The 23,611-nt window shown below is 41.6% G+C and overlaps 2 protein-coding genes across 3 annotated transcripts in view; one reads left to right on the top strand and one right to left on the bottom strand.

The window, feature by feature from the left end:
• The first annotated feature begins 884 nt into the window (after positions 1-884).
• eif3l (eukaryotic translation initiation factor 3 subunit L) lies at positions 885-5,771 on the top strand. Its single transcript, XM_085182047.1, has 15 exons — positions 885-1,043; positions 1,381-1,423; positions 1,560-1,770; positions 1,850-1,929; positions 2,152-2,213; positions 2,322-2,391; positions 2,471-2,544; positions 2,758-2,929; positions 3,080-3,234; positions 3,791-3,961; positions 4,193-4,326; positions 4,515-4,688; positions 4,879-5,068; positions 5,275-5,355; positions 5,576-5,771. Exons 1-15 carry the CDS (start codon positions 1,020-1,022, stop codon positions 5,645-5,647), a joined length of 1,713 nt encoding a protein of 570 aa, XP_085038173.1. The 5' UTR covers positions 885-1,019; the 3' UTR covers positions 5,648-5,771.
• Positions 5,772-6,047: 276 nt separating this feature from the next.
• The window catches only part of cdh23 (cadherin-related 23), a 182,808-nt gene continuing 165,244 nt past the window's right edge, over positions 6,048-23,611 (bottom strand). The window contains exons 38-69 of one of the 2 annotated variants that reach the window (XM_085182044.1): positions 22,872-23,093; positions 22,668-22,787; positions 22,348-22,528; positions 21,820-21,953; positions 21,326-21,535; positions 20,945-21,052; positions 18,731-18,833; positions 18,114-18,239; positions 17,827-18,030; positions 17,182-17,640; positions 16,949-17,065; positions 16,638-16,862; positions 15,807-15,976; positions 15,248-15,385; positions 14,613-14,732; positions 14,072-14,249; positions 13,655-13,866; positions 13,008-13,202; positions 12,811-12,924; positions 12,565-12,694; positions 12,030-12,293; positions 11,787-11,948; positions 10,992-11,248; positions 10,816-10,913; positions 10,558-10,678; positions 10,383-10,462; positions 10,219-10,259; positions 10,017-10,077; positions 8,917-9,046; positions 8,636-8,755; positions 8,216-8,326; positions 6,048-7,827 (exon numbers count right to left, since the gene is read on the bottom strand). In XM_085182044.1, the coding sequence (XP_085038170.1) occupies positions 7,486-7,827; positions 8,216-8,326; positions 8,636-8,755; positions 8,917-9,046; positions 10,017-10,077; positions 10,219-10,259; positions 10,383-10,462; positions 10,558-10,678; positions 10,816-10,913; positions 10,992-11,248; positions 11,787-11,948; positions 12,030-12,293; positions 12,565-12,694; positions 12,811-12,924; positions 13,008-13,202; positions 13,655-13,866; positions 14,072-14,249; positions 14,613-14,732; positions 15,248-15,385; positions 15,807-15,976; positions 16,638-16,862; positions 16,949-17,065; positions 17,182-17,640; positions 17,827-18,030; positions 18,114-18,239; positions 18,731-18,833; positions 20,945-21,052; positions 21,326-21,535; positions 21,820-21,953; positions 22,348-22,528; positions 22,668-22,787; positions 22,872-23,093 (5,253 nt within the window). In that variant the 3' untranslated portion in view covers positions 6,048-7,485. The remainder of the gene's footprint in view (positions 7,828-8,215; positions 8,327-8,635; positions 8,756-8,916; positions 9,047-10,016; positions 10,078-10,218; positions 10,260-10,382; positions 10,463-10,557; positions 10,679-10,815; positions 10,914-10,991; positions 11,249-11,786; positions 11,949-12,029; positions 12,294-12,564; positions 12,695-12,810; positions 12,925-13,007; positions 13,203-13,654; positions 13,867-14,071; positions 14,250-14,612; positions 14,733-15,247; positions 15,386-15,806; positions 15,977-16,637; positions 16,863-16,948; positions 17,066-17,181; positions 17,641-17,826; positions 18,031-18,113; positions 18,240-18,730; positions 18,834-20,944; positions 21,053-21,325; positions 21,536-21,819; positions 21,954-22,347; positions 22,529-22,667; positions 22,788-22,871; positions 23,094-23,611) is intronic. The other variant, XM_085182045.1, reaches the window with a different exon arrangement.

Genomic DNA, 23,611 nt, shown 5'->3' on the forward strand with positions numbered 1-23,611 from the left:
TTTTGGCAAACCATTAAACCATTCTCAGCTTTGTAACTATATGCTGTATGAGCACGAATCAGTTTGCAGTTTCTTCCCAATAACTCTCCATCCGCCGAGTCCACGGCCACTAGTGCAACGTTTCAGAGCGTCCCATTACGACTATAACGCCACCTAACGGTAGATGATAGTCTTCACAGCCTGCTCAATACACTTCATATGGTCAAATAGCTGTCGGGGATTTCGAAATTCTACACATCAGTTCTGACTTTTGCGTTTGTCATAACTCCGCGTACAGTATTTTCCACAAGTTTATTTTATTCTCCACGAGAAAATTTTTCAACATGCATTTTTTGTGCAGGAATCAAAGAAACGTGACAAATAAGAACATAAAGCCTATATCAAATTATATCTGTTCCTCTTGGTGGTTTGTTTTTCAGTACCTGCACAAGGAGCCCTTCAGTAGAAAGGCATGTCTCGCCAAGAGTCCGTTTGTTTCCCGAATATATGTTTGGTCAAAACTGGTGTAGCCTAATTAGTATCATTAGTCATCTCTACAATACATTATGGTGAGTAAAAAGCACAGCTGTAAACAAATGGACAGATGCCGTGTCACGAACAGACACTAGCAAAACAATGAGGTTCATAAAATACATTTATGAAACCCTAATCAGAGCCCTAGCTAGCTTGTTCTCAATTACATAGGTTTCATTCCCTAAGAGAAACTTAAGAAGAAAAAAACGCGGAAAGAAATGGTTATTCGTTTTTAAATTCACCACCCTCTACATTTTGTTTGAAATGGCTTTTAGAGGCGATATGCGAAAGTTTGAGAATCGAGTGTTTCTTTTCGTGAACAACAAACTCAATTTCCCATAGTGCTCCGATTACAATGCGTGTCACTCCTACGTCACAGCTACTTCCTTCCGCTTCTTCTCATCTCTCCACCGCCAGCTGCGTGGTTTAGCGGCGGTAGCTAATTGAGCACATATTCTCTTTTTTCACTCCAGCAGCTAAACTAGCTTGGACTAATAGCTAATACAATGTCATACCACGACGAAGAGGATGTAAGTACACATTTACTCCTTCAGACATTTGTACGTTTTGACTGCAATAACAATGGCACACTTTTAGCTAGGTAGCTGTGTAGCTAGCTCGACTCCACCGGCATAGTATAACAGTGGCTTCAATGAGTTAGTGTGATAAAAAATTACTATTAAACCCTGCTTTAAGACAATGCAACCAAAAAAGTAGCTAATTGTCTGTAACTCCTTTTAGTGCATTTTTATTATTATAAAATATCGCTATGTAATCGATCAGTTGGTCGTTTTTCGCTGGGCAGATCAATATCAGATGCTGTAGCTGTATCAGTAACAAATGCCTGATTGCTTTGTTTCCTTACAGTACGATCCTTACTCCTACACAAACGACTACGATCTACACACTGGTAAGTATACAAATAACCATCCCTTTTATACTCATACTATCTCTTTTTACAGATACAATCCTCTTGTTTAGTCAGTCACACAACACAAGTAACTTTTAGAGCAGATTAAAGGATGTTCTTTTAATTTTCCTTGCAGGTGACCCTAAAGCAGACCTTGCCTATGAGAGGCAGTATGAGCAGCAGACCTACCATGTCATCCCAGAGGTGATCAAGAACTTTCTGCAGTATTTCCACAAAACCATCTCTGACTTGATTGACCAGAAGGTGTATGAGCTGCAGTCCAACCGGGTGTCTAGTGAGAGCATTGAGCAGAAGATCTACGAGATCCAGGACGTCTATGAAAACAGGTAAACTTAACTCTGTGCACATAACTCTCACACCGTGTGTGATTAATATGCTGACCTTTTCATGCTCTTGCCCATTCAGCTGGAACAAGTTGACTGACCGTTTCTTCAAGACCTCTCCCTGGCCAGAGGCTGAGGCCATCGCATCACTTGTTGGCAATGGTCAGAGCGTTATCCATTACTTGTTCAACTTTTGATTTTGTATGGATAGTATCATTTTTACTCTTTAATGTTTGAGTGTGATTATATATAAAAAAAGATAAATCTGCACTGCTTAAGATTATTATTTATTTTATATATTTAAGATTTTAAAGAAGTTTTAGGCCTCTTTTGTGTCGTTCAGTGGAGATGTTTCATGTTGTTTTTGTCTCTTGTGTTTTGCAGATGCCGTGTTTCTCATTCTCTACAAAGAACTCTATTACAGACACATCTACGCTAAAGTCAGCGTGAGTAGCTGCTAAATATGAACAGTTGTTTGGGTTGTTTTTTTTTTTTATCACTGTGCAAAACTTTTTATAGAATTTGGCTGAAAAAAATATTTTCTGTATAATCAGGGTGGACCAACTTTGGACCAGAGATTTGAGTCCTACTACAATTACTGCAACCTCTTCAACTACATTCTCAGTAAGTAGCACACATTGTCCATACATTTTCTCTTATCCAAGAACAGCAGCTATATGAGATCATTGTTGACTCTAAACAGATGCTGATGGGCCGGCCCCCTTGGAGCTGCCAAACCAGTGGCTCTGGGACATCATTGATGAGTTTATCTACCAGGTACATTACAGTGTTTTTAGAGTGCATGCTCAACAATCAATAAGATCAAAATAAAGAAAAGGGCTGATAGCTGTTGTTGTTAGTGTTTTAATTGCTTTAAGCACCAGATAGGTGACATATTAATGAAGATATTCGTGGTCTTTAATTATCACTGGTCCACGTGGCTAGAAAGCATATTTAAAATCCACTAACAGACATCTCTTCCACCTTCAGTTTCAGTCGTTCAGTCAGTACCGCTGTAAGACAGCCAAAAAGTCTGAGGAGGAAATTGAGTTCCTGAGGAGCAACCCGAAGATCTGGAACGTCCACAGTGTCCTCAATGTTCTCCACTCCCTGGTGGACAAGAGCAACATCAACCGTCAGCTTGAGGTCTACACAAGTGGAGGTAAAGAAGAGTGTTTTTTATGATATTTATAGAAACAATGGAGTATTCATAGAAACCTAATTATTTTAAAATCTTGAATTATGTCAATTTAAGGCTTTAGAGTCCAGGATTGTATAGGTCGTGAACATGTTATGTGTTCTTGTAATGCAGGAGACCCAGAAAGCGTGGCTGGAGAATATGGACGTCACTCCCTGTACAAGATGTTGGGTTACTTCAGCTTGGTCGGGCTTTTGAGGCTTCACTCTCTGCTTGGTGACTATTACCAGGCCATCAAAGTCCTGGAGAACATTGAGCTCAATAAGAAGGTACGACCTTATTTAAGACCTCATGTAGAGAGAGGTCTGGTCTGCTCCCACTGGTGATGATGAGCGCTGGGATTGAGTGTCATTATGGAAATATGTTGTTGGTGTTGTTTCCTCTTGTCCTAGAAGGATTGATACAATGCTGACAGATACTGATGTTTTTAATTTAAAACAAACAAACGATATTCTCCGAGGATTCTTGTGATAATTTGACTCGGCACAGTTTCTGTTTTATCAGTCTTTATGCTCATGAAATTTAATGTGGGCAAAGTGAAGTTGCAGTAAAAAAGAAGGAACTCATTAATTTACCTGACACATTAACAATGAATAACTATTATAATACTTTATAAACTAAATACATAATTCAGAGTTCTCGGTTCTTCAGTAGCACGGAGTCATATAGTTCATTTCATCTCAAAGTTTAAAGTTTCTATTAAATCAACCTTTGTAGCAACAAATAAAGTTTGGCTGATCTGTTGAAATTAAACGTTAAAAAATGAAACTGCTCGTTTGCTCTGTAATTCATATTTCTGCATATTTTTTTCTCCCTGTCTTTCAGAGTATGTACTCGCGTGTTCCAGAGTGCCAAATCACCACATATTACTATGTGGGTTTCGCCTACCTTATGATGAGGCGCTACCAGGATGCCATTCGAGTCTTTGCTAACATCCTGCTCTATATCCAGAGAACAAGAAACATGTTCCAGAGGTCAACGTATAAATATGAGATGGTTAGTGACAGCAGTGGTTTTTAGACATTGCCTTATCTTTAGCTGTAGGTTCTTTTACTTATGTCTGTACAGAACGTGGTGAGAGAACTTCAGACAGCAACATTTGGGATGCGCTGATTTGCTTTAAAATGCTTTGACACATGAATAATAATCAGGCACTCTCATTGTGTTGGATGATCAAACAGTATTATGTTTGGAACAAGTGTCATAATACCTGTATGTTTTCTTCAGATTAACAAACAAAATGAGCAGATGCACGGCCTGCTGGCTATCGCTCTGACCATGTACCCGATGCGCATCGACGAGAGCATCCACACCCAGCTGAGGGAGAAGTATGGAGATAAGATGCTCCGCATGCAAAAGGGGTAAGACCTACACTCACTGCCTTGTCCTTTTCTGTTTTACTGTTATGATTTTGTATTATGTAGAATGTTATATAAAGTGTGGAGCTTTGCTTATGGGATATGGAATCAGTAATGTATGACTTTATCAGCATTTGTGCTCGTAGCCTCAAACATTTCTTTTGACGCAAATGTTACTTTTACCATCTCAGAGATCTGCAGGTGTTCGAGGAGCTGTTCAGCTTTGCCTGTCCCAAGTTCTTGTCACCTGTAGTGCCAAACTACGACAACGTCCACCCGAACTACCACAAAGAACCTTTTCAACAGCAGTTGAAGGTCTTTGCTGAGGAGGTGCAGCAGCAGGCCCAGCTCTCTACCATTCGAAGGTGAGTCCACCAACTTGTGAGTATGTGGAGGTTGTAGTTTTACCTGTAAAAGCTGGAGTAACGTACAAAAATATCCTGAATCTCCTCCAAACATTTTGCCACACTTTACATATTTAAATCCTTTACATGAACTATTAGATTGTGTCTGAGTGCTTATACATGTCATCTAAGTCACAATATGTCATTGTAGCTTCTTGAAGCTGTACACCACCATGCCAGTAGCCAAGCTGGCCGGATTTCTGGACATGACAGAGCAGGAGTTCCGCATTCAGCTGCTCGTCTTCAAACACAAGATGAAGAATCTGGTGTGGACCAGCGGCATCTCAGCGCTGGACGGAGAGTTCCAGTCTGCGTCTGAGGTCGACTTTTACATTGACAAGGTGAACATCTTTTAAATGAAAGTGCTCCTTTTGATGTTTCTGTGCTGCTGTTTAAATAGCATGTCACAGGGCTGGATGGCTCTGAGGAATGCCTCAGGTGTTTAGTTCGGGTAAAATTAAGCATAAGATTTAAATTAAGTTTTACAGAGGTTAGATATGTCGATGTGGCTTGTTGTACTTTATATTTGATGGCATTTTTCCCACAGGACATGATCCACATTGCCGACACCAAAGTCGCTCGTCGGTATGGAGACTTTTTCATCAGACAGATCCACAAATTTGAGGAGGTAAGCAATCGTCCATAATGCCTCTGGATGGGAAAATATTTAATATGTTTCAGGTGCTAACTATTACAAGGTGTAACAATCTAATTTGAATATTAAAAGTTTGGAAATTAAACAGTTGTCTCTAATATTAAAATTAAAAACATCACCTGCTCCTTTGGTTTGCCCCACACTGAAAAGATTTTGAATACAGGACTAATGATCACTTCGTGTGTCCCTACAGTTGAACAGGACTCTGAAGAAGATGTCAACCACTGCTTCCACTGTGACATCAGGAACCGCTACAGGCCGATGAGACAAGACAAGACATCACATCACGTCTTCTAATGCCTCCTTCCAGTTTTTTGACAGCTATTATTAATGAAAAATTTTCTATGTAATCTAATAACAATAAAAGGATGGATTGGAGTGCAAACTAATTACTTGTATGTTTTTGCTCCCTAATACCAAGTGTGTTCCACTAGGAGGCAGTATTTACCACCTCACCACAGTTGCTAAGTCTTCTTTTGTAGTGTTATGTTCCCAATTAAGCTTTTGTTGGAGGGTAGAACAGACGTCAACTGTGAGGTAACTGGGGGACTAATATTTAGGTTTATTCATGTTTATTTTCAGATTCCCAGGCTTTTTGTTCCTGCCTGAGCTCGTTCTGCTGCATCAGACACCAGACTTATGGCAACATCCATTGAGGTCAGAGGCCATTGCATAAGTCTTTTTATTACCACAGACCATCCCACAACATTTCCCAACACAGATCTCAGGGCTGGTGACAAAAATGACAAAGAAATAAAAACTTACAAAATGGGAATATAAAAAATCATTATTTTTTTAAAACACACCACTCATCAGAAACAGCATTAGTTGTCCTGCAAAGGAAAACAGAACGACATGTCACCATAGCACAAAATACACATACTCCAAACATCCAAAGTTGTTCCCTACCGATTTTGGTAAGCCAGCATATTTTTTTTTCTTCAAAAATATCTTTTAATTCCATCACATATTCTAGAAAATAAAAAAATAAAGCAAACATTGCTCATTGGAGCATGACTTTTACTCCCTCAGGTGGCAGTGTAAAGTCTCTGGGCACAATGCCTTCTTTATGTCTATAAAATGGGATAATTCATAGTTTCCCCCATCTATAAGTCTTTATCAACGTTTTCTCTAACTCCCCTTAATATCAAAGATTTATTTACTCCCTGTGACCCCAGTACCAGATAACAGTCATCCTTCATCCACCATGTTCATCATTTAAGAAGTCTTCGTCTTCTTATGCAGGTTCTTGACACAGTTATGCTCTAAAAAGTGAGCTGGACTAGAGTCTGAATGTTCTCTGCTGCTCTTCAGACGATCAAAAAGAGCTCAGGCCTCCTCATCCCTTTGTGTGAGGCGAAAACGCCACTCCGTGAGCATCACTGGGAAAATACAGAGGTTCCCCTGTATCCATAAAGTGTTCATCAATAAAGTCCCAACAACAACATCTAATATCTCATTCAACACAGACATAGGCATCTTTCAATAAGGAAAAATATCGGCGTGATAAAGAATTGTTATTGTCTCAGTCTCCCATTGACGGCCATCCGCTGGTCTGAGTGTGTGTAGCATCATTTTTATTCTATTTATTTATTTTGAGTGTGTGTGTGCATTTGTGTGAGTGTCTGCAGTCCAGGCATGCCTTCAAAAAGCTTAGTGAGAACGAGGCACCTTCTGACGATTTTAAGGTCGTGGTTCAACAAGCTTCTCCCACAGGGAGGCTTAGTCCCTCTTTTCCACTCAGCTCTTCAAATAAAAGTTGATGAAACCAGTTTTTTTTTCTGTCTCGCTGAAGGAAAGTGTCAAGCTTGTCACTTTCCTTTATTAATATGTTTTCTTTTTAAATAAACCATCTCTTGACAAAATTCAACATGGCACCCTTTCCAATGCAACATCCACCGACGCTGACCCAGTGCTGCGTTCATCCTTTATCGGGATGTCTCAATGATGCACTGACGTTCGATGATGATGTTCCCTAGACTACACACACTGCTCCTCCAGTCCTTCCCAAACTTATCAGGGTGGCGGTGTGGAGGCACAAGGACACACACACACACACACACGAGTCGTGGTTTGCTCTCAGACCAGCGAGGCCTCGGCTAGTCATAACTCTGTGATCTCCAGCGGACTCTCGGACAGGGTGTCCCCATCCTTGTGGCGGTGCATCGGGGTGGACTTTGCAGACTCTGTACGGGCGTTGCGCTCAGAGTACAGCACCCCATCAGAATTGAGTGCCTCCAGAGAACGTGCCAGGGCCCGCTGGTCGTCCTCAGGCAGGCTGTTGAGGTCAGACGTGAGGAGCGTGCCTGTGCTGCCGTGGACCACGTGCACACCCTCAGACCCTTTCAACTCCACAGGAAGCTTGTGCTTGAAACGGAGAGTGCCCCGACCTCCACCCATACCCAGATGCTCATCGTCCTCATCATCCAAATCGCTCTGGATCAGCTGTTAAAGGAGGACAGGAGACGAGAGGGAGAGTGAATGAAGCTGCTAGCTATTAATGCTGGGATTAAAATGCATTAGGTTGACAAAGAAATAGCTTTGACAAGGTGCTAGAAAGGAGTAAATCAGTGGAATGAAACAGAAGTGAAATGAGTAGGTCACTGGAAGAAAAACACTTGAAACAAATAATCAGCAAATTTTAAGCTTAAACTCTGTTTGACCTGAAGTCTGGTTCACGGTACACGAGAAAGGAGAACCAGCAAGAAGGAATCACGTCAGAGTACGCAGACGAGATGTCAGAAAGGGAACTGAGAGAAATAGAAGATCATTCTCCAGCAGACAGGAACACCTTCAGCAGGTGCAGATAGATCGTCCGTTTTTTGTAGCCCACCTCAGTGACAGATGAGATGTCTCCTTCGGTTGTGGATGCTGTGACAAGCCGTGCTGCAAAGAGCTTTTTCAGTCTCAGGTAGTCGTCCAGGACCACCTTGAGCAGGGAACCCTGACAGGATGGCAGTCATGATCAAACATAGTATGTAACACCATCCACCTTTGCACACCCGCGCTGTCACAGGACAGATAAATAAGAATCCAGAGCAGGAAGGCCTATCCCTGAAGGCATGTTAAAAGCCTATAATAGAGTCCTCAGGGTCTGCCTCTATATTTTATACTCAGGACCTCCTCCACTTCTTAAAAATAGGGGAAGGCTTGAGTTCTGGGACAAGAAGCTGTCCCGACAATTATGAGATGGATGGAGCAAAAATAAAAATGAAAGTATGCGCATGTGTGAGTGCATTACTCCTGGTCTCACCTTGATAGGGCCCTCCCTCATGATATGGCCCAGTTTAGCAATGTTGTCGTACTCCTGAATTGCTGCCCTCAAGTAACGATCATCCTCAGGTTTCGCTTGAGGCTCTCGACCAAATGTGCCCTGTGAGAACAAATGGTGAAAACGTTATGGTGGAGTATTTCATGGTAAACGATACAAACTCCCATATTCTACATCTCTGAGTATTAAAACACATAGCAACATTGTATCTATTAATATACTTGGGGTGTTGTTGAGAAATACAAATGGATGTTGGTACTGACGTGAGTGCGTGCGGGGCTGTTCCACAGGTCAGTTATCTCACTCAGGTTCTCGGGCAGGTCATCCTCATGGTCAGCCTGAGCAGCCAGCTCCAGGTTGCGACAGAATGGGTCCAGCCACACTGGATTGGCCCTGCAGAAGCATTAAATCCATCAGTGAGAGGTTACACAAAGGACCTTGCCTTTGAAGGCATCAAAATAAGCTTCAAGAAAATGGTTAATTCAAATGAACTTCCTGATCTATGGAGAAAGGAAAGAAATGATTGGATTATGTGTCTCTTTTCTCGTAATTTGTTGTGCTATAGACATGCTGAAGACACCTAATTATGGTGAAAACAGCTCAAATAGTCATGACAATGCAGTTAACTATGATTTTTACAACTCTTTTGTCTGTAAGCTAATTATAAAGCTAATGTGCAGTTAGCTTAGTTTGATATAATGACACTGGAAACAGCTAGCCCGGAGCTATGCAGAGATAACCTTTAACACTTACTAATTAACATGTTAGTCTTGCTGTCACACGTTAAAACAACACTTTACGGTTTTGTGGGGAATTAAATTCCGATAATATTTCTTGGGGTTGCAGGACGATGATTTTTAACTTTCAATTTTTTAGGTTGTTCACTAGTTTTGTATACTGGTCTTTTTATTTTCTTGAGCATTTTGGAGCATTTAATTCTTGTTATAATTTAGTCCTTGGATTTTAATTTGTTCCCTCTTGTAGTTTAAGATTAAGTTAAAACGTTTAGTCATGGTGTTTACTTCCTGTTTTATTTTGATAAAATCTAGTGGTGTCTAGTGTTTAGTTTTACTTCCCCTCCTGTACCACTGTCTTTCATTATTGTCAAATGTCTTGTCTCCCTCCTGTGCCCTGCTCTTCTTCTGTCCTTTGTTGCAGTGTCTGTTAACCTCCTCTGTTATATTATTAATAAATACACTTATTAAGCATTTATTTGTTTATTGTTTTCTAAGTCAAGGAGAGGCATGCCGGAAAAAACAGAACTTGTCAAAAAACAAACATCAAGTGAGAACTTTGTTGTAAGTGAGAACTTCTTGTAAATAATGTTAGCCAGTAAAGTGTAAAAATAAAGCTATTATCTTACCCCTCAAAGGAGTACTTGTTAGTGTTAGGCATGTCCAGGATATCCATTAGTCCCTGGTTTCCTGTGAGGTAGAGGAAAGTTCAGTGTAATGGAAAAACAGCTTTGAGTTAACTGATATTTTGTACTGTACATCAGCAGACAGCAAAGTCATTTCCTGATCAACAGATAAAGGGACCGTCCCATCAGTCGAGCTGCTTCTCACCTGTTGATCCTGCGACAATTGCTTTCAACTTCCTCTCATGTCTGCGTCAAACAAAAAGACACATTATGAGATCATAAACATGTTGATCAGCTGCTCAGACTGGTAGCGTGACTGAGCGAGTTTCAAACAATGTAAACAAATGTGCCTTAATACAAAATTCTTACACTCTGCGATAATGCCAATTCATTGTGACAAACAAAATCCCCGCAAAGCACAGCAGCACAGCCAAGATAATGATGACCAGCTGTGAAAGAGAAAAAGAAAGACACCTTAAAAGCACCAAAACCAAATAACATTTGCAGCAGGCTGGAGACTTCCAGAGTTGGCAGCTTTGCACACCTGCAGAGTAGAGATGTCGTCTGGCAGTTTGTCCCCAACAGCTGGCTGGACGTCCACAACATTGTATTTTCTGAACAGGTTTCTCAGCTGCTCTTTGTTTTCATCGATCATCTGAATAACCCTGGAAAGTATTAAAAACAGGAAATCGGTTCAGAATGTGTAGTCTGTGTAGTAATGTGTTGCACTGGCCTTATTATGCCTAGTGTATGTGAATCAAAGTGCAACCACGCTGCTTTGGAGCGCTAGTGCATACGCGACCTTTCAACGTCTAGGATGGTGTTGGTCTGATTGTTGACAACGTGGATGAGCATATCAGTCTGAACATAGCTCACTCTGCCCTTCTTGTCCACATGAAACTGAAAAAAAAAGGGTCAAAGATGTCAGATATCTACACACTGCAAACAAATCAAAGCATTTCTCTAAGAAAGCCTAACCTGTATGTCATCTAAATTGACAATAGCACCGGTGATGTTGGAGAGCAGGTTGATGAAATCTTCCTGGTTTGCACGAACAAAATCGGGAATCTCATTGAAGACTATCTTGACCCTCTGGTCATCCCGGAGAATATAGATATTCACATTAGTTGTTGTGCTGTGTCCAGCGAAATCACATGCCAAAATCTCAAGCTGAAAGTAGCCGGGATTAAAGGCTGTGAAGAGATCGTAAGTGCGGATGATGCCATCTGTCAAACCTGGGGAAATCAAGGGACAGCATTGTTTCTGTGTAAGAAATTTGCTTCACTCGGGAGCAAAAAGACTTTTGTCACTGTATGTACACCAGTACAACTGAAACCATGCAGAAAAGATCTGGTTTAAGTAACTTTCTCTGCGTCTGCGTGGGAAAATGGTTACGGGAAGCAAAATGTTCATGTGTGAGAACACTACTATTTGTTAACTCGGTTTTATTGAAGCCATTTCAATTCCTATAATTTGTTTGCGAATGAGTTCAAAGTCTGAACTTACTCATTTGTGACAGAGTCATCCTTATCTTTTAAAACAATATGTGAACAGTTTTTTCATCAAGTTTTTATTATGAGATATTTGACATCTGCATTGTCTTTAAATCTCTCGCCATTGCTACACAGTGTTTTTGCCCTCTAGAATTCCGAAATACTTGTTGTGCAATTTCTTTTTTCTCACAGGTCAAAATGTACCCAAGATTAAAATACAATGCATTTTGGTTCCCCCTTCAGAGGATTTGCATTACAGCAATGCATTATAGAAACGCACCGATGATGAACATATTGCCAACATCCTCACTGCCGTTGTTCTGTGAGTGGAAGTAGCGGATCGTAACAATGTGGTACTGGACCACGCTGTTGTTGCCTATATCATTATCTATAGCCACCAACTTGATAAGCTCTGAGCCCACTTTGGCGTTTGCTGCAACTCCTAAAACAAGAAAGAAATGTACAAAGTAAATGTCGGCATCACATAGTCCATCATACAGATTTATGCCGGAAAGCAGGTTACCTGCAGTGTACTCTGCCTTTATGAAGCGTGGTGTCTGGTCATTGATGTCTTCCAGTTCAATCCGGACTTCCAGCAGACTGGGGTCTTGAGCCGGATCCAGAGCTTTAGCCCGTAATGACCTCTGACCCCTGGGGGGAGTCCAGCTCTTGTTGCTGGAAGCCTTGATTATGATGGAGTAGACTGGGATCTCCTCTCGGTCCAGATCTTTGAGCACTTTTAACTCTCCATCTAGACTCAAGCCAAAGTTTCCATCGCTGTTTCCTCCTTCAGGAAGAGACACATTTGGCCACATTAAACACTGAAGCTTCAAAGAGCGAACAAAGACAGCTAGATCCATACAAATGTCTTCATTATTCTCAAGCTTTTGAAGTACAAGGACTTTCATATGGCCACACAATAGAGATAAGTTAGGAAAAACTTGTTTTATAATCTTCCTAAATTCAAGACTTTGGCTAAATCAGTTATTGAACTGACTGAGAAAATATATCACAATTAACAGCAAAAACATGCTACTGTGTGTAGAGCACCGAGTGACCTGCAATAAAGTAGTAGACGATTGCATTGGAGCCCTCATCGGCGTCCACAGCTCTGGTTATGTTGCCCACAATGGTTCCTGGAGGGGAGTGCTCAGGCACTGTCAGCTTCTGGTAAGGCAAGCCACCACGCTGGGAAGTGCACACACACACAGACCATGAGAAAATATTACATAAAAACACATGAACACAATCTCTTATGTACAGATGACCACATTTATGATGTATTCCTAGATCTGTGTGCTCACAGGCGGTTTGAGGAAGACAGGCTCATTGTCGTCGATGTCCGACAGCGCCACCTGCAGAGGCTGTGTGGTCTCATAAGGCACTGGCTGGCCCATGTCACGGGCCACAATAATAAGCTGAGAGAACAGTTTGCACAGGGTTAGCGTCACATACCTACAATTACACCAACTGAAAACACAAACAAACTCTGGTGACTCACGCTAAGCAAGGCCTGCTTCTCTCGGTCAAGCTTTGCAGTAGTAGTAATGACTCCAGTCACGGCATCAATGTGAAAGTTTTCCCAGTCTCTGTTACCGGCTCCCGTCTGCAGGAAGGCATAGCGCACTTCTCCATTGAGCCCCGCATCAGCATCTGTAGCATGCACTTCATACACAACCAGTTCTGGACGTTGTTCCTGTACAGAGCAAAGAAGGGCAGTGAGTGTTTGGTGATGTGAACTAAATACCCTATCTATATTACTCAAATGCAAGAAATCTGTGGTTTATGAGAGGTTTCTGTATTGTGATATGGTATGATGTCTCTCAGTTGGAAGATAAACAACTCTTGAAAGACCACAACCAAACCACAATAAGGGTTCTTTTATTAGAGCCACTTATGATACTGATGGAGTGTCAGACAAATATGACTAATCCACATGAAATACATTTTATTAGCAGTGTATTAAAAAGGAAGTAAAAGTATAAGTTCAACTCTTCACAGTAAAACCAGTGACTCATTTCTTTTGAGCATCATAGTAGCACTAGAGTAAAGAAATCAGGACATATATATCCTTGCACAACAGAAGCGTACGGCAAAAGCACATGCTGACAACGATGACTTAAAGAAGGCTGTGAATGCAGATAGTACCTCCAGGATATGGATGATAGTTCCATTGGCTGGCCTAACAAACACAGGTCTGTTGTCATTGACATCTATGACTATGATGATCAGGTCCGCTGTGCCCCATAGGGGGGGACGCCCCTGGTCTGTAGCCACCACAGTCAGGTTGAAACGTTCCGATGACTGAAGCAGACGTCGAGATCGCACCAGTCCTGTGTTTGGATCCAGGGAGAACGCATCTGAAAAAGCGCAAGAGAAGACAAAGTTGTGATACTATTCTCTTTCCACCGATTATATAAGCGATTAAAAAGTAAAGTGTGGATATTTATTGGAAGAATTCAAGCTGTACCTAAGGTAGTAACTTTTAATTCAAAGCATAGTTCATTGAAAAGATTTAGTCATGTGACCCTATTGAGGATTTTATTGCATCTTGCGTGTTCATACCTGAATGGGGTCCCAACATGTTGTAGAGTACTGCGCCATTCTCGCCTTCATCCAGGTCAGTAGCCTTTATTGTTATCACAGAAGTACCACTGGGCTCATTCTCAAACACACTGGTGTTGTACACTCGCTCTGAGAAGCGCGGCCGATAATCGTTGATATCGAGAACAGTCACCAGGACCTGATTTGACACATTATAATGCAAAAGGATATTAGGGATAGTATTAGCTTGGGCTTTAAGATCTGCAGAGTTTAGCTCAGTGCACAGTTAAAACAATAGTTCAAATTATAAAAATTATATATATATTATAAGATAAGCATTGGCTTCAAATTCATAGATTCCCCTGGTTGACACCCTTAATAAGTATTTGATCAAGTGTTTGCATGATTTGCTATTTTTTGACTTTGACAACACAACTTGTAAAATTGGCCTATTTCTCATTTCCATAAGGGTTCAATGAATCACCCAAATACTAAAGACATATTTACAATATTGTTTATGTGTAAACCAAATATTTTTGCCATCACGAACTACGATTTCTACCTGGACAGAGTTCTCTCGTCTCTTGTTTGGACTGTCGCCGGGATTGTCTCGGGCGACAGCTGTTAAAGTGTAGTGATCCTTTGTCTCTCTGTCTAGAGGGGACAGGATGTAGATCTCTCCCTAACGCAGAAGAGAAAGAATGATGAGGGGAAGAAGTAAAAGTGTTGACTGGGAGAACATTTAGTTGGCTCTGTGTTTATGACAGAACAGAAGTCAAATATGGTCAAATATGTACTGTAGATATTTTTAGGTCATTAAAAATCCTTTTGCATAAACTTGTGTTTCCTGGTAGTATGCTCCTCAGTCCTGCCAGGAGAGATAACACATTAAAACACTCCTCACTACTCAATAAATGTTTATTTTTTTCCCCAGAGGACAGAAATTCCACATTTTCAGTGGAACCTGCTGTTCAAAGGTTATGGATTGCTTCGCTTTAACCTTTCCACTAAAATCTCACACAGTGGAATGTTACATTTACTGTAACTACTCTGAGATGTTTTTGTTACACTTTAAGCAAAGCTTTGTCATTTTGGATTTTCTAGGAAATGCTAAAACAAAACTCTAATTACAGAAACAAAAATAAAGCAATTTTATTTACACTAGATCAGATTTTGCTGGTCTATGAGTTCACTTACAGTAGATGGTCTGATTCCAAACTTGCCCTCTCCATCTACCAGGCTGTACTCAATCACTGCAAAGAGGCCAGAATCAGCATCTGTAGCATGGACGCGAACTATGGTGGTGCCTAAGTCTACATTCTCAAACACAGGCTCCTACAAACAAGAAAAAAAGAACAAAAAAACACTCATGCAGTACAATGCTTGATGACATTGCAAAGCAAGCTCATTTTTACAGTTAATACACTGGTGGCAGTTTACTGTGGTGAATTAATTTCATGGATTTTGTGTGCTCTTATTCATAATTTAATGACTTTGTTATTTCTCGGTTTGCTGTGTTTTGTCCTTTTCGGGCTCACGTGCGCTGGTACTTTATTTAATTTAGACATAGATGTAACTCATGACACTAATAACACTGGCATCCTGAGGCTTGTACTTCTCCTGCGGTAGGCTCTTAAAATCTCCACAAATATCAAGTTTAAGCAGTGATCACAGAGAATATAGAAACATTTTAAGCAACAGTCCTACACAAATTTGCTTCAATTGTGTTTGTGTTTCTTAGCATCCTCTTTAATACCTGATATGACGGTTGTACAAAGACAGGGTTGTTGTCGTTGACATCTACAATACGCAGATAAACTGGCAGCTCAGCAATCTTGGGAGGAGTGCCGTGGTCCTGAGCACGAATTGTAAAATTCAGCCATTGGACCTGCTCAAAATCCACCGTCTGGTTGGCTACGATCTTACCTAGAAAAAATGGTATCACAATGATAGTCACAGTCAACATTCATATACTATAGCCTGTGTTTAGATTTTAAATTTGCATGACAACAAGTACGGAAAAGTATAATATAAACACAATTACAATAAAAACAAGTCAAATAAAAAATAATGCTAGTAAATAGTAGCTTGTAAATCTCATAAACCCATATTTTCACAGAACAGAACATAGAAAACTTATTTAAACTGAGAAAATGCACCAGTTTAAGAGAAATATTTTCTTATTTTGTTCTGTAGATCATGAGACATTCAAAGTGTTTGCAATTTTACATTAAGGAATATTATTCTGAAATCCTTTTACAGATGCAGTTTTTTTTGCCTCTGCCCTCTTTACTTCTGAGTTTACTCTCAGTTTACTTCAATAGTTGCAAAATGTTTCAAAATGTGGCACCATCCCAAGTTTTTGAGACATGTCAAATTCCAAATGAGCTAATATTTTTCATTAAATATAAAAAATATTTCAGTTCAAACATGTGTTTTTGTTGTATACTGTGAATAAAATAAGATTAGCAAATCATTGCATTCTGTTTTATTTGATGTTCCAAGTAACACAGCATCTTAAATGAAAGCAAATCTAAAACTGGTGCATGTTGCGTTTGTTGACAGCATGCAGCCAACGACAGCCCACCAACTGAAGGGTCCTCTAGTCTAACGTATCCTCCTCGAGGCAAGTGAAGCAGTTGGTAGATGATCTGGCCATTGGGACCCTTGTCTGGATCTACAGCTGACACTGACAACAGCGTTGTGCCTGGCTGAGCTCCTTCCAAGATCTTCTCTGTGAAGTTAGTCACTCCAAAAGGCCGGAAACGAGGAGCATTGTCATTTACATCCAACACGTTGATGGTTAATCTTGCTGTAGAGGAGATCATGATATGAGAGATACGTGGAAACTACTTAGGAAATCACTTATAATAAACTGAAAGTTAAAGAGTCACTTACCATTGGGAACACTGCCTGACCTGTCAATAACATCGCTGGCATTGTCATGTACAGACACAATGATCTCAAATGTAGCTACCAGCTCTCTGTTGAGAGGGTTGCGTACAAATACCGCGCCTGAAAGTCCATATAAAGACACACAAAAGACCTGATATAGCCGGTATCCATCATCATTACTCAAAGTAAAGCTTTTTAGATCTAAACATACAACGCGGTAGAAATATATGTCTCACCTGTGTGTAGATCAATCCCAAAGGACTCCTGGAGCCCATCCACTGGCTTGTTCCCATCATCCTTTGCCTCCACGGAAATAATGTAATACTCCAGCCGCGGATGCAGATCAGGGTCCTCGGCAGTCAGCGTGGCTACCACCACACCGGGTGGAGTGGACTCATTGACGTTTATCACGGTTACAGGCTGTATAAAACGTGGCCGTGAGTCATTGACATCATCCAGGATAACAGTCAGGGTGGCCGTGCCAGACAAAGGGGGTGTGCCGCGGTCAGTTGCTATGATGACAAGACGGTAGGATCCGCGCTCCTCTCTGTCAAGCGTGGCGTTGCCCACTAAGACAGCGCCAGACAGCGCTTCGACCACAAAGCGGTCCTCGGCGCCACTTTCCAACCGGTACGTCAGCCATCCGTTAGAGCCTGAGTCAGCATCGGTGGCAGACAGCTGAGTCACCACAACACCTGGAAGAGACAAAGTAATGACTGGAGAGCAAACATACACACACACACATTGTGATCAGGTATCACTACACCGAAGACAAAAAGCCCCTAAACCTCATACAGTGGAGGGGTAATACTTTTGTTTCAACGCCCCTCCTCCCATCCCACTCACTGACCCAGATCATAGAAACAAAGCAATGCACACACCAGTCGGGCTGTTTTCAGGAAGTCGAACGCTGAAACTGGACGGGCTAAAGACAGGAGGGTTGTCATTTTGATCCAGGATGGTAACTGTGAGAGGTACGCTGTTGTTTAAACCTCCTATGTCCTCCGCAACCAGAAACAGCTCTACACGAGGCTCCTGAAATGCCTCTCGGTCCAACTTTGCTCCTTGGCGCACAAGTATCACACCTGGAGGGAGATACAGACTTTACCATCACACTTTAAAAAAAACAAAAAACTTCTTTCTTGTTACTGGAGAGTCACAATGTTACCAGTATCAGCATCTACGGTGAGGAGGTCCACCCTGGGTCCCAGCAGGCGGTACTTCACCACAGCATTACGTCCAATGTCTTTATCCTCAGCTAGAACTGGTCCATTTAAAACTGTTACAGTGGTTCCTACAAGACAGACAAAGATGTCCCTATTTAAATCAATTTGTGGTAAAAAGAAAAGTCATCTTAATTATTACACCCTGAAAATTATTCAGGTAAAATTCTTTGCTTTTCTTCTTTAAAAAGTAGTCGTTGTTTGGGGATAGATTTAGGCTTGTCACTTCTGCCGACTTTAGTCTCACAATATTTCAAAAATAACATTAATCATCAGTCCTTACAAGGTAAAGGACTATTGGAAGAACTCTTCTGTACTGTCCCTAGGTCAAGTGTTTTTTATTTGTGTTTTGAACAAATGTATTTTGTGTATCTGAAGTGTACTTATAATACAAGGCTATTTGCAAATCACTCGACAAAGTGAAAAAAAAAAGCCTTTGCTGAACACGAACTGTGTGTAAACAGATTCAGGAAGTGGGTTAGACAGTGCTACAGACCATGTTGCTCAGTTATAGGTTGCAAAGGTAGACACACACACACACCCACACACACACGGATGCTACCTGCAGCAGAGTTTTCTGTGATTTCAGCCCTGTAGCTGCTCCTGGTAAACACAGGCCTATTGTCATTCTCATCCAAAATGGTGATAACCAAGAAGTCTGAATCCTGGTGTGTGGGACAAAAGATTCATGGAAAGAAAATGCTTAGAAGACTGTGTGACACAGCAAGCAAGAGACAAATATAGGTCAGTCAACCTGCAAACTAATATAGAGATACCAGACGTCAGATCAGACAGATTTTGCACTACTTTGTTGCATGCACTAATAGACTGCATTCAGACTCTTAGCGGTTCACATCTCTGCAGGCAAGACGAACAGTTTCACACCTTTTCCCACAGATGCATGGTGCGTTTAGAGAAAACCTCACAACTGCAGTTTGATGAACTATGTTACTCTCGCTTTAAGTAAAAAGACCACATATGAACAGGATGCAGGAAGTAAAGTATCAAAAATACCAAACAGGTGGGACATAGGTATAAACAGAAGTGTCTTATAACTCTTAAAGTATCAAAATTATGTAACTTTCAAAGATGAACTTTGAACTAGTACTACTAGTACTAGTACCTAGTAGAGCAAAATGGGCATAGAAAAACTTTAGATTGAAAGTTTTGCTTTTTTTCCTACATGAATCCACCGTTTGCACATTTTTACATTATGTAACTTTTATAGTTGTGATCACAGGTTTATATGCAGTCATCATGGGCATGAATGTCATGGTAAATTTGTCACCATACAACTGAGTGGCGGGTGTGTCGGGGCTGGCGGTGTTCTTCCTGGGTCCACCTTAAGGCGGAGTCAGGCAATCTCCTTCACCTCCCTCAGTGGATTTCCTCCACTATCACTGCCTCCACCCTGCCCACTGAAGCTCTGGATTCCCTGCCACAAAACCATTCACTTGGGTTCACGACGCCGCCTCCCAATTGGAAAACCGGTCTGATCCAAGTAAGCAGCCACACCTACTGAATCACTCCTCAGATTTCCTGCCTCACTTTGCCTCATTGCCTCTGTTGTCCTTGTGCCCTGGAGGAGACTGTAATCCTGCTCTGGTTAAACCATTCATCTGTGCCCGTCTTCCGCTCCTGTGTTTCCCTAAGAAGTCTCCCCTCCGCCTCACTGACGCTCCGCACATCTTCCCCATATTGTACATATTCATGTAAATAGTTGTTTAATATATTGTGGGGTTGTTGTGGGTTTTGGTGTTTGTAAATGGCTTTGATATCACTGAATAAATCAAGTGTAAATTCATCACTGAGCTTACTGAGTCTGCTTTTGGGTCCTTTCCCTCAAGCTGGCCTCCAGGTCACCTTGTGACAAACATGGGCTTTTGAACTTTTAAAACTTCGAAGTTTTCTTTTTCCAGTACAGCATACATACATGCTTTTGGTAGACATCAACAAGCTTTTGCATAACTTAGGCTGGATATTTGACCATTCTCCTTGGTAGATTTGGTAGAATTCATATACATTAGTTGGTTTCCTGGCACATGCTAGTTTTAAGCATAGGGTTGAGGTTGGGGCTTTAGGAACACCAATCAAAAAGCTTAACGTTTACTGCTTTATCCACTGGAAAACCAGTTTTGATGTGTGTTTGGATCATTTTCCTGTTGTAGCACCCAGCTGTGTCAAGTTTCAATCATCAAGCTGCTGATTTCAGGTGAAGTTGATGATGTCTCATCTGGCCATAAAATCTGTTCTCCAGAAGGCATTTGGCTTGTCCATGTGAGTCAGAACTCACCACCAACACATCGCAGAAGCTGGCCGCCCCTCCCTGAGCCTGGTTCTGTTGCAATTTTCCTGTTAAAAGAGTTTCTCCTTTCCACTGTCATCAAATGCTTGCTCATAGGCATGTCTGATTGTTGGGTTTTCTCTCTGTTATGGTGGGCATCTGTTATTGTACAACATAAATCAACTCGAGGTCACTGTTGTTGTGATTTAGGACTATATTACCCATTTGTGCCTTGTTCATCGTTCAACCTAAAGCAATCACCCAGAGTCTGAAGGGCTCATTTACATTTCATTCACATTATGGCAAGTGCTTTCGTGAAACAACTATTTGTGCATAACCTAAAAACCACGCTTGCAGTTAAATTCCCGAGATAAGCTGCAAAGACACACTATTTTATTTGCAGGCAGATGGGTTCATTGGTCTCTCTGTGAAACTGTCAGGGTGGTAGCATGCGAACACTTGCAACAAATGCACACAGGAGAGTGAGCTTACCCTACGAGCGATGCGGGGATTCTCGGGGTTGTCTTTGACGGTGATGGTGAGCGTGTATTCCGCTACTCGCTCTCTGTCTAGTGGTCTGTTGACCTGGACGACACCAGTCTGTGATACAAACAAGAGACCGCATATTTCACCCTTATCTTAAAAAAAAAAAGACAAATTCATATCCTGTCACATAAGCTTTTTATTTATAGTCTATACACAGCTAATGCATATAGCTGGACTGCAGATTAAAGGGAGCCTGAACATTTTCATAGGTTAAACTAAACCGATAAACTGATCTGGGACTAAATCTAGAAGCACTTGGATGCTTCTTTATCTTCCACCGCCTGCTCCACCTTTTTCAGCCTAAACCCCACCACCCAGTTCTCTCACTGTGTCATTGATGTAGAAGGCTCCATCCTGGTTGCCAGCAGTGATGTTATAAGTGAGCAGTGCGTTGCGTCCGCTGTCTGCATCTTGCGCCCGGACTCTGGCCACAGACGTGTGTACTGACGCGCCTTCACTTACACTTGTGTTGTAAGGCAGGTTAAGGAGGACCGGGTCGTTATCATTGATATCAAGGACATAAACCCCCACCAGCACCTGAAAAAAATAAGAGCCACCTTTAAAAATAAAGGCATTCAGTTCAAGCTGTTTGAACAGCTATTAATAAACCCATAAAAACAAGACTTTATTATGATTTTTTATATTGTGGGTTATGTGACATAAAGAGATTTAAAAAATACAGCAGTCATTCAGGTGATATATAGTATCCTACATGTGGTTAGTGTGTATAGTAAGCAAATAATAGAACTTAAGCCACATTTAACACACAGTAACAGACATGGCAGAGTGTGTGGGTGCTTATGTGTGAAAGCGTGGCCCACCGAGCTGTTGCGAGACGGGGTTCCCAGATCTCGGGCTGTGACAGTGATGTTATAGAAGGCAGTGGTCTCTCTGTCGAGCTCTACATCCTTTCTCACTCGAAGCTCACCCTCCACTGGGGAAACCATGAACTCGTCTGACAGAAAAACATATAAGAGAGTGGAGATGCATATCAGTGTTGAAGGGGGTGTTCCTAGGCTTCTTATGTGACGTTATCTAAAGACTCTCTACTTCACTAAAGGCGAAAAATGTCCCAGACCTTTACAGGACGCTGGGGATGTCCCTGAAACGCCCTGCCTCAGTTGTGAAATTGCTGCACGTCCCTTTTATACGACTATAAAATTTGGTTACTTAATAGTCAGGTTATAATGTTGCAAGGACATTTTGGACACGTTTCCAGGAAGTGTTACGAGACGGTGCCCTTCACAATAACTGTAATGTTCTCAGGATGTTTCAGAGACGTTTTGAGGTGGTAATAAAGGATTTCATAACAGTTTACCGTCACCACAGCAAATCAGTCTGATACGAACTTTGGAAATCTCCACCGGTGATGCTGTACTCCACTTTGCCGTTGAGCCCGGAGTCTTCATCCCTGGCTCGGAGCGTCCACACCCGAGGCCCTGGCTGACCTTCAGTAACTTCAAAAGGTCCCTCGTAGGCTCTGGGAAAAGTGGGTGTCACGTCGTTTATATCCAGGACGTTCACCAACACCTAAAGAGGGGACAGGAGGGGAGAGTCAAATGAGAGCTGGTACACAGACGAAGGCGATCCTCGATAAAATGCAGAATGCATGTGGGAGGATTTCTATGTGCGTTATTCTGTAAATATAAATATGAGTGTTCGTCATCACTGTTGTGCTAGATGTCAGGCGAAGAGCAGGTTTTGGACACTGGTCCGTAGCTGTGACCACCAGCGCATAATGTCCGTTGCTGATCTCAAAGTCCAGCTCCTTCACAGCGGTAATTCTCCCCTAAATAAACGCAGCATTAACAGAAGGTTAACATTTTTCTGCTGCTGCTTGTGACACTTCAGCATAACTGCTTTTATGTCTCACCGTGATGCTGTTGATGTTAAAAGTCTGGATCAGGTTGCCTGAAGCGATGGCATATCGCAAGGTGCCGTTCAAACCCTCATCTGGGTCAATGGCCGTTACCGTAGCGATGGTGGCACCCACTGTCTCCGGTCCCTCGCTCAGCACTGTGACGTACTCCTCTTCGGGGAACTCCGGGGCGTTATCGTTCTCATCCACAATACGAACGTAGATGGTGGTTGAGGTCTGCATTACACACAGAGAGACACAGAAAAGCATTCACAGCTGCATGCTCCGTTTAGAGTGATTTTATTTATGTGAATGACAAAAAAACGATTAACTTGGGGCAACCGAGGCTGCAAGGGAGTCTCAATATGAGTTCATACTTCTTTTGTATTACAATTACAATGAAACTACAATGAGTTATCATCAGTTAGGCGTGCAAAGGTCAACAACACAACAAAGCAGGATTATTTCTAACATTTTCCGTTAAAGAAAAAACACTTGTGATGCTCTCATGTGACACTGGATATTCAGCATTCACTTTATATGAAGGAATAATAAAATAAAGAAATAAAAACAGGTGCATTGTTTGCTGAAAGAATATCTTGTGAGAATGAAAACTGCAAAATCATGAAAGTGAGCCATAAAGCCACTCATTTCTGGTTGTTCAGATCTTGACACATCAGCAGAAGTAAAGGTATCACTGCATGAGATAAAGGTCATGCAAGTTCCTGCTCCACCAGTTCCCCAACCAGTGCTGC

The sequence above is a fragment of the Neolamprologus multifasciatus genome, chromosome 13 (assembly GCF_963576455.1).
Source record: "Neolamprologus multifasciatus chromosome 13, fNeoMul1.2, whole genome shotgun sequence".
Taxonomy (NCBI): domain Eukaryota; kingdom Metazoa; phylum Chordata; class Actinopteri; order Cichliformes; family Cichlidae; genus Neolamprologus; species Neolamprologus multifasciatus.